We start from the raw sequence: 18,769 nt of genomic DNA, 5'->3' as shown, positions 1-18,769 counted from the left end.
ATACTCATTTGTAAATAAATTTTAAAATGATATGTAATTCAGAATTTAGATTTGACACTTTTCAATATTAATAAAATTTTAAATTTTATTCAATTATATATATTAAAATTTAATTTTATGCGTAAATATTGAAGGTTAATTTTTTAAAATTAATACTAAATTGATACAATGTATAAATATTGAGGGTTAAAATTGTTATTAAACAAATTTAAAAAACTGCAACATCATCTTTCCATCAGACATTTAATGGCAGATGATCAAAAATGATAAAATTAAATAGTTAAGTGACCATTTTGTAACTTTTTATAATTGAGTGACTAAAAAAAACTTATCAACAATTAAGTGACTGCTAAAGTAGTTTACCCAAAATCAAAGTTTAATTTGAACTAAAATTCAAATATAACTTTAAGATGCAACCAAATTATTAGATTAAAAAAAAAAGTACAAAGAAAAGCTACAATTAAAAGTTTGGCACCTAATTAAATTATTGCCTAAATTATGCGGTTTCTCGTTGACAATCAAATTTAAAATAAAAAAAATTGATAGAATTATACAATAAAAATGTGGAAATGATAAGAATATTTAAAAAAATTAATTTTATTTTAATATTACATTTTCTTATAAATACTTTAGGTTAATATTTATTATTTTTGTAAAAAAATGATTTTTGGTCGTTTATTAACTAAGTTTATGTCCAGATGTAAATCCAATCAGATAATTAAATTAATATAGATAAATTATAATATAAATAACAATGTCTAATTAAGTGATAAAGCAACATATGGTCTCTAAATTTGGAAATATTTCGTAATTTAGTTTCTTAACATGATATTCGAAATTGTACCATGTAATAACTTAAAATTTTAAAAAAGTTTATTATTTATAAGGAATGTAAAAGATATAAAAATTATTTATTTTATTTTAAAATTTTAGTAATTTACATGTGATGACGTGACACAATCTCATAGTATCATGTTATATACCTCAACATAATCCAAACTAAGGGACCAAATTGAAAAATACTGCCAAATTTCTAGTCTAATCTATACAAAAAAAAGTTTAAGAGACCAAAGTGAAAAAAATGACAAGTTGAGGGACTAAATGTTGATTTATCCTCTAACTAATTTCCGTTTTGGAAACTGTAACTATAATACTATATCGTTTACGCGGGTTTCTTCGGTTCCCTCTTTCAGATATTTTTCTTTGCCTCGAAGCTAAATATAAATATATAAAATCATCTCCATCTCTTTATAAAAATCAATACAAAAAGCAAAAAAATAAAAAATAAAATAAAAAAATGCAAGAAGCAGAGCTTCATGACTTATCAGACGACGCAGATTACGCCGCCTCACAACAAGAAGTAAGCAAAAAAGAAAAATATTTTTTTTAATCACAGTCAACGTAAATTCTTTTTCCATTTTTGGCGCGATTTTATCTCATAATTGTTTAATTTATCGATTTAAAAAAAAAATTAATTGCGGCTTTTTTGGCCTTGTTTGAGTAGGGATCGGCAAGTATGATGCGGTGCGACAGTAGTAAATTAAGCACCTCGAGTGAAACGGAAGGAGCTGAAATTGTTTATTTGAAGGATAATGTTGCGATTCATCCTACTCAGTATGCTTTTGAACGGATTAGTGGAAGATTGAAGTTAATTAAGCAAGGATCTGCTCTTTTCATGGTGATTTGTTCGTTATTTAAGCTCTTTTTTGTGTTTTAAGTTTATGTATGTGGACGGTTTTGTTATTTAGTAATCTCATTAAGCTAATTATTTGCACCATTTCATGTAGCAAGATAGGATGGAAACTATTGTGTTTGTATATTTTATTATTGGTGAAGATATATGTTTGTTGTTGTATTTGACTGTAGACATGGATTCCATACAAAAGGCAGAGTACGAATGCGAAGCTGTCCGAGAAAGGTCTTTTTCAGCTATGGCCTTGTGATTTGAATATCGATTTTGTATTGATTATATGTTTGTTGTAGCTGTTGTTTGCTTGATTTTGTTATGCAGATAGAAACCTTTATACCATTAGGGCAGTGCCCTTTGCTGATGTGAGGTCTATTCGAAGACACACTCCGGCTCTTGGGTGGCAGTACATCATTGTTGTCCTTTCATCTGGTAGGAATCGTAAACTCTATACTGTTTTTTTTTTCGGCTTGTGGTATACCAGGTTGAGCAGATTACTTTTGATGTTGTATGTTCTACTTCTACATATGATGTTCAGTTGATTTTTCATACGAAGTTTCATGGCCCTATGGAGCAAATATATTATAAACATGAACTAATTCATTTGTTGTGGAGAAATGTTCTACCAAAATCTCTTAGGGTTATGCAATGAAAATTTGTTAACCTTTCGAGATGATCGATTATTTGAAAGCCATATATCATTCAGTTCCCACCTAAGCACTATACAGAATTTCATGAACTATAATAAAATTTGCGTGATTTGTGCTGTGAGCAGTGCAATCTTAAAGGGAGATAATAGATTCTACTCCACCATTGTGGTGCCTTTGGTTCTCAAAACTTGTGAATTACACTTGAGTAGAGAAGCTGATAATCTTTTAAGTGTACTTATTTTGCTGAGATTTTTAAATGGCAGTGTGCAACGTATTTTGAGATATGGTTCCCCCCCCTCCCCCTCGTTTGATTTCCCTCCTAGAGTTGGGTGCCTGATGTGAATAATGGAAAAAATGGAAGGTTATATCATTGCACAACTTTATAACTCAACTAAATCAACCTGGAATCATGCATATATGATAAAGCCCATTATAACTTGAAACTTTGAAGCATTTGATAATTGATATTCAGTAACTTAAAGAGATGAAGCGTTGGGAAAACTGGCATCATCTAGATTTCTTTAAAATGGTTTTATGTGTGAAAATTGCTGCTTTATTGCATATCGACTGCTGATTTCTTTCCCTAGACATTCCAAAATTTTAGTTGCACAGTAATGAGTTCTTCTTTATCATACTGGTTACATGGTAGTTGAAAAGATTAGCAGGGCTAGGAAATTTTGAGTTTTGACTGTGTCATCTTTTTGTTACTTCCTGCATCTCATTTGTTCATGTACATGTTCATTGAATGTCCTGAATAACCACTTACGAACTGACTAGGCATTAAATTACTACTTTATGTTTTATTTGTTCTACTTGCAAGTCTTGGCAGTTCCTTTTGATGATTATATAAGGTTCAATCTCATGGATTTATTAAGTTCTTTATTTAAAATTTATTTCTCTACATTTTGTTTCATTTCTACTTTGTGGCTATTCTTGTCTTTACACTTGTTGAAGGAAATTGTTTTTCAGGACTTGCATTTCCTCCCCTTTACTTCTATAATGGAGGAGTTCGTGAGTTCCTTACTACGATAAAACAGCATGTTTTTCTTGTGAGGTTGGTTTTGCTCATTTTAAGTTCCATTTAATAGTATTTTATGTGATCAATGGTTTTGAGTTCATCTTCTAAAGTTTTTTGTGTTATATCTGCTTTAACCCTTGATTTATTGCAAAAAAAAAATATAGTTAGCTTTCTTTGAGGTCCCTAATTTTCATCTTATTTTCAGGTCAGTGGAAGACACAAATGTATTTCTTCTGAATGACTTTCAAAATCCTCTGCAGGTGTGCATAATGCTAATGTACCTGTTTGGTTTTGTTTCTTTCATTAATTCTTCAGCAGCAATGTTTCCCCCATAGCATTTGCTTAACATGAGATATAAGCAATACTTTAATTTCTAATTATCTTACTTTTGTAGAGGTTAAATTTTTTAAAAGCAAGTCTAAGTCTAATTCTGGCAACTAACTTTGTTCTGATCTGCTGTTAATTTTCAGTTGGGGAAACTAGATTTGTTGAACAAAATGTCCCATTTTATTTTACTTGGTTTTATTGATCACATGTATAGATGGTATTTTATTCTGAGTCTTCTAATTGATTGTGACAGCGAACATTGTCCTCATTGGAGCTTCCCAGGGCAGTTCCCATTCCAAGCATGCCATCAGCACCTGTTTTACCTAGGGAGTCTACTTCACATGAAAATCAAGAGAGGACTGATGTGGGCATCAGTGATGTAAGTGCTAGTATTCCTCAGTATAATGGAAAGCGGAGGCAAAAGTTCCATGACCCCGCTCGAGACATTTCAATCCAAGTTTTGGAGAAATTTTCTTTTGTAACAAAGTTTGCCCGAGAAACAACTTCGCAGCTATTCCGGGAGAGTCATGGCAATGGATTTCGTCCTCTTGAGAGGAGAAAATCTAACCAGTCTGATGATTATAGTCACAAGCCTTCTGATGATGCTGAGGGAGTTGCTGTTCAAAGCCCTGTTGCTCCAGATCCTGTTGAGGTATATGTTTGTTCCCTTTGTCAATTAATTGGACTGTTATTTTTTTTCCGCTGGAATTGTTTCTGTCTGTTACAGATTTGTAAAGGTTTGTGTTTTTGCATTAGGATTGAACTCTAGATACTCTTCTGCTCACTTTTAGTGCAAATACCTGTTCTCTGAAGGTCTAATAATGCAAGTGCACATCTTTCTATGGAATCTGTTCTTGGTCATGGACCAACTGGAACCTGGTATAGTCATCACCATTTTTAAGGTTTCCTGGCTGAGCATGGCAAATCAGGAAAAAGCCTATATTAATGTAGGATGGATCTTATTTCAAAGTTCTAACTGCATGGTATTATGCTATTGATTAGTTTTCTGGATATGGCGGAGAAATTAACTCTTTTATTGCAATATTAATAAGGTACCTTGAGTGGTCCATTTGATAATGAAAACAAAGAATGAGATGAGTCTGGTATATATATTTCTAGAAGTGGCAGAAAGCTCTTGGAAAGTTATCTTGGTGGTCTTAATGTCTCTATCTTTCACATTATTTGGAGATATTAAGTATTGTTGTTAGTTTAAGAATGCTGCTTGCATTATTTTATCTGCACGGTTTTCAACTTCTATACCCGGCAACCTGATGCCAACCTCTATTCTTGTTGAACAGAAAGTACCATATAGGGAACACAATCGTGATGGTGAAGCTGCCACCAACGTGGGGACTTTTGAGCTAATCAGTTATAAGGAGGTATATAAAGGAGCATTAGTTCTATTATAGTTCTGGAGTTGTTTCCTTTCCTTTCAACATTCTACCCTTTCAGCCGTGATAATGACTTGAATGTAGATATTTAATGACATTTTCCTTCATAAGCCTTTTAGAACTGCAGATATGCGTGAATGAAATTACTGCTAAAACCTGCTTCAGGTTTCAATAGATCTTTGGGAATATGATTGCTGAATGAGAGTGTGCATAAATCACTACTCAGTATTTGATGCATGAAGTTGAAAATAGTTAAGAGGGGCCAGAAATAAGGGGGAGATTGGTTTGTGAAGCATTAGAAAATGATGAATAAGTTGCAAATATAACTTTTGGTTCTCTGTTTAGCCTGGAGAAAATTGGTTTCTGTCTGGATCTAGCAGCAGATTGATAAACCATATGTAGTATATAGTCCATGCTTATTAGTCGTTAACATTGAGAATATGAGTGGTGCTGGTGATGAGCTTTCTTCATTTTGCATAGATGTGATGAGACTTTGAGAAGTTGTGGCGAAGTAATCTGTAATCATAATTTGACATGGATCTGCAATTGTGATAATGTGATCGCACTTCTTCCTTGTTTTGAGTTCTTCTCTTTTCATGTTGGATTCAGCAATAGAGAAGTTATGGCAAAGTAGTTGTAAATTAGGAGACAGAATCTGGGATGGCTTTACTTCTGATTTTTTGGTTCTATGTTGAACAAATCTGCAATGTAGCTATTTTGATTGTATTTATATTTATTGGGTCTTTTTCTTAACCTATTGTGGATAAAGCTGGGCATTCTTAGAAGTGTTACAAGGCTGCAAAGAAAATTCAAAACATTAATTTATTTACATCCATGAATTAATTAAGAAGTGGTTGTCCTTTATCAAATTAGACTCCTGAAAATAAATTTTATTTTGCTATTCTATCTGCTTTAATGCAACCCTTCTGTAAGCAGTTCTAATTGATGGTACAAAAATGTGCATTATAGTGCTACTTTGTGTGATAAAATTGATTTCTGTCTTGTGGTAAACATGCAATTGTACTGTATTTATAAATGATGATAGCAAAAGAGGGCCAATATTTTATGTGGTTGAATATTAAATTCCATATTCTGGAATAGATTTTGCATCTTAAACTAATATAATTTTTTGTCTCCATTTTCTGGCAGTTTGACAAACTCTCACTAGTATGGGGAAAACCCCGACAACCACCATTGGGGTTGGAAGAGGTAAGGAACTGGATGTGAACTTGGTTATGTGGTGTTCTATGTAATTTGCTTATTCATTTTCACCCCTTTTTTCTGGTTACGTCCTTGTTTCTGTGGTTTATGCCTCCACCTGTCTCTTGCTATATGAAACAAAATGGATTAGTAAAGAAATTTCTTAATAAACCTTCCTGAAGCCTTATCGTTGAAGTTGCTTCATGTTTCAAATGCTTTCTTCCAAGGAGTACGAATTCTTTATGTAATTTGTATTATATTGCCCTTCTAAAGTCTAATTATTTTTTCAGTGGGCCACATTCTTGGATTCAGAAGGTCGAGTGGTGGATTCAAAAGCTTTAAGAAAAAGAATATTTTATGGAGGAATTGAACACAAACTACGGAAAGAGGTTTGTATTTGTAGCATGCAATAATTCTGAGTGGATAAATTCTTTTGATTAAAAATGCATCTTAATATTAAAAACTTAGTTGTGATTTTTAGGTCTGGGCAATATTATTGGGACACCATACATATGAATCAACATATGCTGAGAGAAAACATCAAAGGTCCATCAAAAAGACAGAATATGAGACTATAAAAAGCCAGTGGCAGGTTTGCAGTATTCTTTATCTATTTGTTATGCAGCATTCTTTCCTTCCCTGCATTAAATTTGAGTTCACATCGAATTTAGTTTCAGTGGTCTCTACTCTTTAGTGCATGCAGCTGAATCTTTTGAGGTTCAAAACAAAATGTTTGTTTTCAACCTAGGATACATTTTGGGATTTGTTGACATAAGTTATATGGCTTATAGGGTGCTCTAAGCAAACCAGTCAGTCTAGTTATATGCAAGTGTTAGTTGTAAGTTATATAAGATAATGGGTGCTAGAACATGAAATACTGAAGTGGGGAGAAAAAAATCTGCAGCCAACTCTTTTTGGCAATTATTTTCTCTCAATCAGTATTGGCCTTACTATGTTACTATAAGAAACTTAGGTACTTTGTGGTGAATATTTTGGCAGAGTATCTCTCCTGCACAGGCGAAAAGGTTTACGAAGTTCAGAGAGAGAAAGGGCCTCATAGAGAAGGATGTGGTATGAATGAAACCATTGAATGTTTGAGTTTGTAGTTTCATATGTTTATTTTATTCTTGAAAAGTTTAATATTGTGGTTCTGAGTGTTTTTGTTTTCTTTAAGGTAAGGACAGACAGGTCACTATCTTTCTATGATGGGGATGACAATCCAAACGTGAATCTTCTACGTGATATTCTGTTGACCTATTCATTCTACAACTTCGATCTTGGTTACTGTCAGGTAATTACTTGTTACAAGCTTTATGTTGGTTGTTTTATTTGATTCAGTGAACAAACTTGAGGTGTATTTTAAATACAGCAACAATGATGTTTCAAACTGGCAATGCGAAGTACCAAAAAAGAAAAAAATTGGCTATGCATGTTCTTGGCCAAAAAACAATTGATATGCATGGGAATATGTAAAAATGAAGAATTAATGTGATCGAAATGCTGATGTGCTTAGTAAATTACATTGTGTGGCAATACTTCTCGGTCCAATTCATACAATCCCTCTATGAGCTGCCAGTATGCAGAAGACATGGTGGTGTTAAAATATGACATAAGAAAAGCAGGTCATATGAGTAATATATAAGTGGGGATTATCATAAAAAATCGATGTTTTTCTTACGTGCAGGGCATTGAATTTTATTGTAGATTAGTGGTTGGGCACGTGAACATTTAGGCTTATAGCATGTTTACATTTTCAATGCATGAATCAGTTTCTCCAAAGTTATATCCATTGTAGCACTTATCATCTATATGAATTTGGTTTTGTGCTTCATCTCTTTTTCTATCCATCTTACAGGGTATGAGCGATCTTCTATCCCCGATTTTGCTTGTAATGGAGGATGAGTCGGAATCATTTTGGTGTTTTGTGGCACTGATGGAATGCCTTGGTCCCAATTTCAACCGTGACCAAAGCGGCATGCACTCTCAGCTCTTTGCCTTATCTAAGGTCTCAAACTTTAAACTCTTACATCACGGTACACTTTTTGTTGGAAGTCACGATACTCTCCCTCTATTCGGTTCATTTCATACAGTCCCTCTCTTTTATTTGGAGTGGCGTTTTTATCTCAATATGGATCGAATCCCAGTTTCTTGAACTTTAAACTCTGGATTCGAAGTTTGTGTTGTATTTTCTTAGGGGACTTCACTTCATGATATCAACAAAAAGAAGTTTAAGTGTATGATGAGTTCTAACAAGTGGTTTATAAACATCTAATCCAAGTAACTGAATAACTCGTGAACAGAGTCTTCGTTTCCGGTTTTGAGCTATACTTCTACTTTTTTTTTGCAGCTGGTGGAGTTGTTAGACAACCCCTTGCATAACTATTTCAAGCAGAATGATTGCTTGAATTATTTCTTTTGTTTCCGCTGGATGCTGATACAGTTTAAAAGGTCAGACTCTATACCCAATATTCATTTCGGATATATTTTCCGTCAATCATATAATGCACATATGTTGAGTAGTAGAATAGTTTGTTGTACAACTCTTACAATGCCCTCCGACGTGAAAATGGGAAGTGTCGTTTACTATGAGATGTAAGGATAAATTAACTTTTTAACATGTGATGCGGTCTCAATTTGTTTATCAGGGAACTTGAATACGAGAAAACGATGCGATTATGGGAAGTGTTGTGGACACATTATTTATCGGAGCACCTCCATCTGTACTTGAGTGTAGCTATCTTGAAGCGTTATCGTGGCAAGATAATCGGAGAGCAAATGGATTTCGACACCCTCATAAGGTTCATAAATGAACTGAGTGGTTGGATTGACCTAGATGCAACACTCAGGGATGCTGAGGCTTTATGTATATGTGCCGGCGAGAGAGGAGCCGATTGCATACCCCCCGGAACTCCACCTTCATTGCCTGTTGACAATGGTTTACTCTATTCTCAGCAAGATGAAGTGTTGTAAATTAATACATATATGTACACACATACATACACACATACATATAGCTAAATTTAAATTTTCGGCTCTTGTAAGTTGGGTCATTTTCCTTAAAATAAATCTTATAAATATATATGTACTAACTGATAAAGGGATTATTTCATACAGTGAAGAAAAAAAATACTAAACCGAGTTTGTGGATGGGCTGATTTCATTGTTGTTACGTTCTGGATAGGTGGTCGGGAACAAATTAGGTCATCAATTTTTGATTTGATTGTTTTTGGTTTAAATCAAATAAATTATTAAAAATTTAATTAAATATTAAAATTTATAAAATTTACTTTAGTTGGTTTAATTGGACTTTTTTTTTCGGTTCAATTGATTTGATGATTAACTGTTTTTTATTTTTTTGTCTTTTGGATTGATATTTTAATTAGTTTTTTATTTAATTGGTTCGATTAGTAAATTTAATCCAGTATAGATAATACTAATATTATGGAAGTTTTAACCATTTGCACGCCTTGTTTGAGGACTAAAGAATAAGATTGGTGAAATGTTTTCGAATTCGATTGTTTTAATGTTATTCCATGGTTAAGTCATCTCTTACATCTGAATCTTGAAGGTAACAAGAGATTCCAAAATATTTGAAAATTCTTTTCAGACTTCTAAAATTAAAAATTTTATTAAGTCTCTTATGTAGTGTTTGGGAGTTAAAGATTTTAAAATTTAAATTTAAAGAATATTATAAACTGTGTGGAAATTTTTAGAAATATAATATCCATGATAATTTTTCAAATCCACATATTAATTAGGTTCTTAAATTAAAATATTTTGAATTTAACAATTTCATGTTTTTATCTTTTTCTAATATATATTGTTTTGAATATTAACTAATTTTCCCATAATAGATGGATCCTATTTTTACTATTTAGATAATAAATGAAATCTAAATCCAAATTTTGTAATCCATGTTTTCAAATGAAACATTAAAAAATTTGAAATTCCTCATTAAACCTATAAAAATTTTCAGAAAAATTTTAATTAAATCCCTCCAACACCTTTTATCAAACATTCTCATTTTTAATTAGACACAAATCTAAACGCTAAAATTCGCCACTAGCTATAGACTGAGTTGCTAGAAATACGGGGCTGGAATGCTATTTGAAGGATTGAATGGTTCCCGGCAAGGGAGCTACAAAATCTACTGTCCATGTAAACACCAGGCCGCTATGTAGTGGAAGCTGTTACCGATTTGAAAAAAAAAATAAAGAACAAGGCGGAAAAGACGTTAAGGAATCCGTGATTCCTCCCCGCCAACATGACAGCATAAAAGTAAATCTCATATTTGCACACCCACACTTCGTATTGTGTGCGCTAAGCTTTTGTTTTTTATCCCCACACCATAATCCCATGTCCCATGAATTTGATTTTATCATGTAATTTCTGCGATTTGATGTCAAAATACAAGTATAAGGTGAACATCCTTGATATGTACTAAATGCTGAAAATCTAACATTATATGGTACGAATAATATAGGTTTGATGAATAATTCCAATTCGATTAATGATTAAATTTATATTTAATGCAAGTATCGATATCTATAAATTTATATACAATCAAAATATAATTGATTAGATTGTCGCTCGCTATGATGTATATGTGTCAACATTAATTTGCTTCTAGTGTGTTGTAAAAATGAAAATTTATATTTATTTTTAAAATTTATATAATTCATTAATGCAATATGTTAAAGATATGTGACCTAAATTCTTATTAATAAAAATACAAGTGTCAAGATAGAAGGATCTATGAGGTTGAAAGTCAAGGGCGGGAGAATAAGGTGTTTTAACCTTATTACATTACTTCTATTGACTTTGATAAGAATATGGTTTTACAAACATATAAATAGACGTAGTCGTCTTTCCTCTTGTATCATTCGAATTCGACACAGTGAATTTTTTTTCTTCTCTGCCCGTGATTTTTTCTCAAAAAAGTTTTCATGTAAAATTTGTGTTCTATTTTTTCTTTTTTTTCTTACTATTATCGACATTCTATTTTTACACATTATATTCATATTAATAAATTTATACTACGATCGATATAAATCTACCTATACGATGAAAAATTATTAACTTATTATATATAAACCTTAAACGTCAAGTATAGTTTTTTAAGAATTTGTCTCTCGACTCTTCTAATAAACACCGATACTGATCGAAATGTATTGAAATTTTAATTGAAATAAAACTTAAATTACTAAATACGAATTTAAGATTAAAATGGTACAGGGTTGCATACAGGATCCAATGCCCAAAGGGTTTGTTTTATTTGCTTTTACCTTTAGTGTGGAGGGGAGATATAGACTGAGATTTGATTGCAGCTTTGAACTGCAAAAAGGTCAAATATCCCACTAAACAAACATAATATTGAGGCATAAACCCACCCTTTGCAGTGCATCACGTTGAACTTGTCATTTTTCTCCATTGTCAACTCCATCTAATATCTAATCCCTTTGCCTTCACATATTTTATATATAGTTTCTGACAGATTTGAATGTGAAGGTGGTGGCCGAGTTTTCAACTTCCAATTTGTTTATGGTTGGACAACCAACTTTCTTATTCTTCAAACTTTCAAATGATTCCAACTCTCTAAGTAAAATTTTGCATATATTATTGTTATGGTGTTGGTCATAACCGATTCATTATCCGATTAAGAATGACTGAATTCTTTTTACTTCAGTTAGTATATGTCAGTCAGACCATATAGTTCGTTTATATGAGTTTACGCTATCATATAAGTGAACCATACTTAAGAAACATATCTTAATTTTAAGAGTATAATATGTATTGACGCGCATGAAGGTCTATTTAATCCTAGTACGTCACATCGAGAGACCGTGCCTTATAAATAAAGAAATTAACCTCCAAAAAGAGAAACTTACAAGAACATTCAACAACTATATATGATATTGGCTGTCAATTTGATCTCATTTGAAATTTAGATACTGAAACACAAATGGTTATTTTTAATTTACATAGATGTTAATGGTGAATTGGAAAAAAGAAAAAAAAAATCCATTGAACTCAACTAAATTAACAAGCAAAGGGGCAATTCCATGGTTTTAATTGTTACACTCCCATGTATCTGCCGGTCAAATTCCGTGCTACCATTTTTGGTATCTCGGAATCTGTTTTCCATTTCAAACAAAAACAAAGGAAATCTGCAGTTCTTGTTTTATATAACAATTTCTTGGGGATCGAATAATAAGGAGTTGGATGTCTTTTGACTAAGATTTAAGTTCAATTTTTGTAGATGAAAAAAACAATTCGGAGAGAGTTTTGTCTCCCGTTTAAGTATTTGATAGAACTTAAGTACCGAACTTTTAATAATCGACAATGTTATTTAAACTAGACCAGAAGTGTTGGATTAAGAACTGATTAGTATACCAATCCAATAAAGGGATTGAATTGATCTCTAAACGAATAACTTAAAATCAAAAAAAATGGAAGCGGGATTAAAAAAAAAAAGAAGAAGCTATTGGACCAAATTTATAAAAAAAATGAATCATTTATTTTATTATTGTTGGATCGACCATCGAATTAATTAAATTGAGAATCAATGATCTACTTAGTTCAACCATTGATTCGATTTTTAAAACATTGACTATTATCGAACAAAAAAAGTAACCATTAGAATGGGACAATAATAAAATTTTAAATTTATATTTAATGAGTTATTATATAAAAGTATATATTATCAATAGTAAGGAATTAAATTAAATTATTTTTATTTATTTGGTTAAACTACATAGTTCTTTTATAGAATTTGAGAATTAGTCCCTATATTTTAAAAATTGGATCTTTTATTTTTTTATTTAAAAATCTTGGTCTGACGATTAATATTCTTAGTAGTTTTCATCAAAGCTTGTTAATTTAACATGTTTATTTTCTATCAACCATATGTTTTAATATCAAGGCAGCCTAATTAACATACTGAATTAGCAAATTTTGACATAAAATATTAGCAACGTTAATGATTGGACTGAGTTTTTAAATCGAAAAGTAATAGCAGGGGCGACAGGGTGATAAGGCCCTGGCCCACTAAAATGGTAAATTTATGTTTTGCCCCTTTAATTTTTATAAAATTTTAAAATTAGTATATGGTAAAATTACACTTTGACCTCCCATAATGATAAAATTTTGATCTAATCTTTTAAAATTATAAATATATAAGCTATTAAAATGGTAAAATTGCATTTTAGCTCTCTTTAAATCATACAACTTAATTACGCCTCTAGAAATTTTTTTTAACTTCACCCCTAAGTAATAGGATTTAATTTTTAACTTTTAACTACAGAGACTAAATTTCAAATTTCATCAAATTACATAGACTAACAATATGTTTTAACTTATTTATTTTTATAAAAAAAGTATAAAAGAGTAATAGTAACTAGAAATGAGAGAGGAATAGAAAAAAGAAGGAAATTAATTCACAAAAAGTTTGTCATATTTTTGGTTGAATTTTTTTTTCTAAATGTATTTATTGGAACGAATTTAGTAATTAATTTTTTGTATTTTGTAAGTCCATTAAAAAAATAAATGTTAATTACAAATTTTAAAGCTGCTCCATACCCAGAACGAGAATCGAACTCTCGATTGAAATGTTTTTTTATAATTGGAAAATTGAGCCCTCCATTGCAAGCAAATTCAATGATAAGAGGCATAATTGTTTGATAGTACAACTAGTTTTTGTTTTATATTATGATGATGTTTGTAATGATTTTTGAGACAAATTGTTGAATTTGAAAGGGCTTCAGAATAAAGGTTGTAAAATCATATCCAAAAAGTGATTCCTTTTTCTAATTTAAGTTGACAGAGGTGACTTGACTAAAGGCTCTATCAATTTATGCCATTGCTTTGTTGTTTGCCAATTTTGAATTTTTTAAGGATTAATATCCTAATTGGTACCTAAATTCGGTTTTCAATATTCAATTTGATATCTAAGTTTGACTTCAATGTTTATTTTAGTACCTAAATTTTTTCAATTTGATGCTTGAGTTTTAGTTTATCCCAATTAAGTACATATGTTTGACTTCAATGTTAAATTTGGTATCTAAGTTATTTTTATGCCAATTAAGGATGTATTTGATAAACTATTGAAAATATTTAATATTTAAATCTTAAATTTGGTATCAAATTTATTATTTGTCCCAATTTAATATTCAAATTTAATAATCATTTTAATTTTAACTTAATATAAAATTTCAACACAAAAGTGTTGAATAAGATAAATAGATAGGTAGCTATTTATCACTTAATGTAGAAATATTAAGTTTATTTTATTTATTAAAAATTGAAATAGAAGATTTTTTAGTAAAAATGAGATAGTCAAATTAACATATTTACCTCTAATCCAAAACTACCCAAAATAATATCAAATATTATATTAATAAGATTAAAATTTTAAAAAATAATCTTTTAAAATCAACATTTACTCTTATCAAACAACATAATTATGTTCAGTACTTATATTCACAAATTTATCAAACAATTTTCTAATATAAATTCAGCACTTATAAAATTTAACAGTAAAAATTCCGTACTTAATTTTTTAGCACTTAAAATTTTAATTTATCAAACACTTCATAAGCATTTATATTATTTTTTATTAGAGCACATGCATCAAATATTCTTTAGTCAAACATGATATCATTTGATTTGGGTACCCAATTAAACATTAAAACCAAATTAAATTACCAATTTATACAAAAAAAATCTTAAACCAAATTTAATATTTAAGCGAAACTCAAGTATATGCAAAATTAATTAGTGCTTATATATATATATATATATATATATATATATATGCAAACTATAAAATTCATGTATCTATATGATATCATACCATTGATAAGTACTAATTTATGTTAACTTTTGTAAGGGTGAGTATTTGGTATATTAGTAATGTATTTTTTTTGAACAATTTTATTATAGATTTTGATTATTTTTGCTCTTTTTAAGACATTACCTAAAACTACTAATAACCCTTCCCTAACTCTTAAATAGGAAAACAGTACGTTTCAGCGTACTTGAACCCATGTCTTTCTACATTGATAACAATGTCTATGCAATCGAGTTAAGACTCAATTGATTACTTTTTTATTATTTATTTCACAACTAATTTTAAAAATTAACACTTGTTTCTTATTAAAATATATATTTTAATAATTTACTATACATTATAGAACGCTTGTAATCTCTTTAACTTTACTTGTGAAGTTTAAAAGCTCTGGCAATGTACAAAATATTTTCCCTTTTTAATAATTTTATATTATGGGTTGAATATTTGGTATACTGACAATGTATTTTTTTCTTTTTATTTCACAAATAGTCTTAAAAATAAACATGTGTCACTTTTTAAAAATATTTATTTCTTAATATTTTACTATTTACCTCTAGGTAATTTGTCAATTACCTAACATCAATTATGCAGTTTAAAAATTTTACTTAATATATCAAGTAATTTCGCTCTAAATAGAGAGATTTTTTTCTTTTCAAATAGTAAAGGATGTGCAACGGGTTTTTTTTAAAAGAAAATACATTTCAACGTATTTTAACCTACGTTCTCTTACATTGACAACATTATTCATACTAATCGAACTAAAATTTAATTGGGAAAACAAAATTCAAACTCAATCGTACAAAACATTTTCCTTTGATACAGTGAGATAGAAAGGAAAAGGTAAATGAAAAATGGTGAAAAGAGGGGGCCCTTTCCTTCACAATGTCATGATGAACCCCCTGTTTTATCACTGTTTCTGATTAGTGCATAGGTGCATGATGAACCCCCTGTTTTTAATCTCCCCCAAAAAAAACAAAAAAAGAAAAAGATTTGACCCCTCTCTTTCTCTTTTTCTACCTATATAAACAAATGATCTCAAATTTCAAAATTCATTCAAAGTTCAAATTCAGTGAGTGAGAGAAAGCAGCAAAAATGGAAGAGAATAAGAGAGAAAAGAAAACAGAGAGCAAAAGAGGGTTATGGAAAGCTGAAGAAGACTTGATTTTGAAGAACTATGTGGAAACTCATGGTGAAGGCAATTGGGCCAAAGTTTCCAAATTATTGGGTATGCACATCATCCCATTCTTCCAACCTCTTTTCTATACCATTTTTTTTTTATTAAAACCCTTCTATATTTGATAATCACATTGACTTGTAATTAAATTCAATTTTTCAAATGAAGAAAATCCAAAAAATTCGAACCTAAAACTTTATTTATCGAGCTACTTGATACCCTTTTATATTTTGGTAGCTGCATTGGGTTTTGATTAAATTTGATCTTTAAATAATTAAAAAAATTGTTGTTTTTTCATCTACAATACTCGAACCTGAAATTTTATTTATCGAGTTGCTTGATATATTTATTTATGTTAATTCAATCTCTAAATGAAAATTCATTATTTTGTTCATCCACAAAACTCGAATGTAAAATCTTATTTATCGAATTCTTCGATACAATTGTTTATATTAATTTCTGTGTATGTATATATAGGGTTGAAGAGAGGAGGGAAAAGTTGCAGGTTGAGATGGAAGAATTACCTAAGACCAAATATAAAAAGAGGTGCAATGTCTAAGGAAGAAGAAGACCTTATTATTCGTATGCATAACCTTCTTGGTAACCGGTTAGTATTTTTTTTAAACATTGTTTCTAATTTAAAATTAATCATTATACTTTAATTTTACATTAATTGATTTAAATAGTCGACACGATTAATTATTTTAATTAATATTGAGGCAAATATTTTAGTTTATTTAGATTTATTAATGACATTAAAAAAAAATAAAAGATTAAGTTATGATAAATTAAAGTTCTCCTGCTCTTTCACAAAAAAAAAAAAAGGTTTAGGGATTAAATTCAAAACTAAAATTAGGGGTTTTTTTGAAAGAAAAATGAGGGTGGGGGGCTCTTTCCAACTTTTAGTAATGTGACTACTCAATCCATTTCTCATATGATTTAATATACTACTTTATATTGATGGTGACCAATGTTTTTAAATTTATTTATTTATTGTTAATATATACATTTAATGAGAAGGTTGAATAATTAAGGTTTTAGTCCCTTGATTAATTGGTCTAATTCACTTTTAACCCCTCTTAAACTTTAATTATTCAATTCAATCTTTTTTAGCCTCTTTATTTAATGAAAATTTTGTATTTTTAACCCCTATAAAAATTGATATTTTAATCTAAGCCATTTTGATAGAAAAATATTTAGCTTTACCCTTTGAATTTTTAAATTTTATCCCAAATTCCCCGCCTCTATATGAGTTGTTGTCATACCAATATGGTAAAATTACTTCTAAAGTCCTTTAAAATTATAAAATTATTTTTTAACTCCCAAAATTTATAATTCAGTTCAAATCCTAATTTTTTTCCCAATCTTCACCCTTATTGTTATTTTAATTTATTTTAATTATAGTTATTTGGATATATTAATTATAATCGTATTTTTTAATTATATTCAATAATTTAAAAAAATTAACCTTTTTATTGTAACAAAATATGTAGATGGTCATTAATAGCCGGGAGATTGCCTGGTCGAACTGATAATGAAGTGAAGAACTATTGGAATACCCATTTGAACAAGAAAAGCAGTGTTTTAGGCAAAAGAAAAGGCAAAGCCATTGATGAATCCAACCATCAATCTATTCCCAATCAACAAAACAATACCAATACCAACATTGCAATCGAGAATCAAGGCGGCGAAGAACCAATAGCGCCACCACCGGCCGAGCTGCCAATGATTTCGAGTCCGAAAACGACGACGGACGATGAAGGATCGATGGGTTTGTTGAAGGTTGATGGGTTAACTGATAATACATGGATGGAACGTGCGGTTCGTTGCTTTGATTATGATTATGATAATAATTATGAAATTGAAACTCCATTGATGATGATGAACAAGAACCTTAATTATGCACATATGGTGTTCGACGAAGAGCCTTTTACGCCTTGTTTGGATTCTTTCGTTCTTTTTGAAGCATTCGGGACGGATTGTGATTTGGGAAAAACCCAAACGTTCTTGCCTTAGAACTATCACCGCCGTCTCTGCCGCCGGTTTGCTGGCCCGGGAGTTGTTTTGTGTTGAGCGCGTAAAACTAGTGAAAAAAAAAAAAAAAGTGGGGATTATAATTTTAACTTAAAATCCTATATGCTTAAGTTAAAATTATAATTCTTTTCTTGAAAAAAATTACTTTTTGTAGGAGTCAATTTTAAAAATTTAAATGTTTTGTTTTATTTTTATTTTGTAATAGAAATTCATGTATTCGTATTGTTCGGATTGTGTGGTACTCGTGTTTAAATTTATTAAATGAATTTAGATATTTATGTTTTAATATTATTTTCTATATTATCTTTTGTATCGTTTTATATTTTATTTTTTCGTATTATATTTATATGTATTAATATATAATTATCATAAAAGAATCATGTAGGAATATATAAACGTGTTAAAATTTCAATTTCAATTCTAATTTTTTTCTTTTTCAT

At 30.0% G+C, this 18,769-nt stretch overlaps 2 protein-coding genes across 6 annotated transcripts; both read left to right on the top strand.

Annotated features, from left to right (window-relative positions):
* The first annotated feature begins 1,163 nt into the window (after positions 1–1,163).
* LOC108470306 (uncharacterized) lies at positions 1,164–9,420 on the top strand. Of its 5 annotated transcripts, XM_017771609.2 has the most exons (17): positions 1,164–1,360; positions 1,505–1,678; positions 1,867–1,918; positions 2,012–2,119; positions 3,307–3,391; positions 3,561–3,615; positions 3,936–4,061; positions 4,194–4,334; positions 4,981–5,061; positions 6,223–6,282; positions 6,564–6,662; positions 6,755–6,865; positions 7,273–7,344; positions 7,448–7,564; positions 8,129–8,278; positions 8,621–8,721; positions 8,919–9,420. In XM_017771609.2, the coding sequence occupies exons 1-17, from the start codon at positions 1,298–1,300 to the stop codon at positions 9,241–9,243; spliced, it is 1,920 nt and encodes a 639-aa protein (XP_017627098.1). In that variant the 5' UTR covers positions 1,164–1,297; the 3' UTR covers positions 9,244–9,420. The 5 variants fall into 5 exon arrangements, with proteins under 5 accessions (XP_017627098.1, XP_052873939.1, XP_017627096.1 ...); XM_053017979.1 differs by lacking the exon at positions 4,981–5,061; XM_017771607.2 differs by having other exon boundaries at positions 3,936–4,334.
* Positions 9,421–16,091: 6,671 nt separating this feature from the next.
* Positions 16,092–18,615, top strand: LOC108469315 (transcription factor WER-like). Its single transcript, XM_017770208.2, has 3 exons — positions 16,092–16,346; positions 16,773–16,902; positions 17,789–18,615. The coding sequence occupies exons 1-3, from the start codon at positions 16,214–16,216 to the stop codon at positions 18,309–18,311; spliced, it is 786 nt and encodes a 261-aa protein (XP_017625697.1). The 5' UTR covers positions 16,092–16,213; the 3' UTR covers positions 18,312–18,615.
* The last annotated feature ends 154 nt before the right edge of the window (positions 18,616–18,769 follow it).

The sequence above is a fragment of the Gossypium arboreum genome, chromosome 8, assembly GCF_025698485.1.
Source record: "Gossypium arboreum isolate Shixiya-1 chromosome 8, ASM2569848v2, whole genome shotgun sequence".
Taxonomy (NCBI): domain Eukaryota; kingdom Viridiplantae; phylum Streptophyta; class Magnoliopsida; order Malvales; family Malvaceae; genus Gossypium; species Gossypium arboreum.
This window is presented reverse-complemented; position numbering and strand designations above follow the sequence as displayed.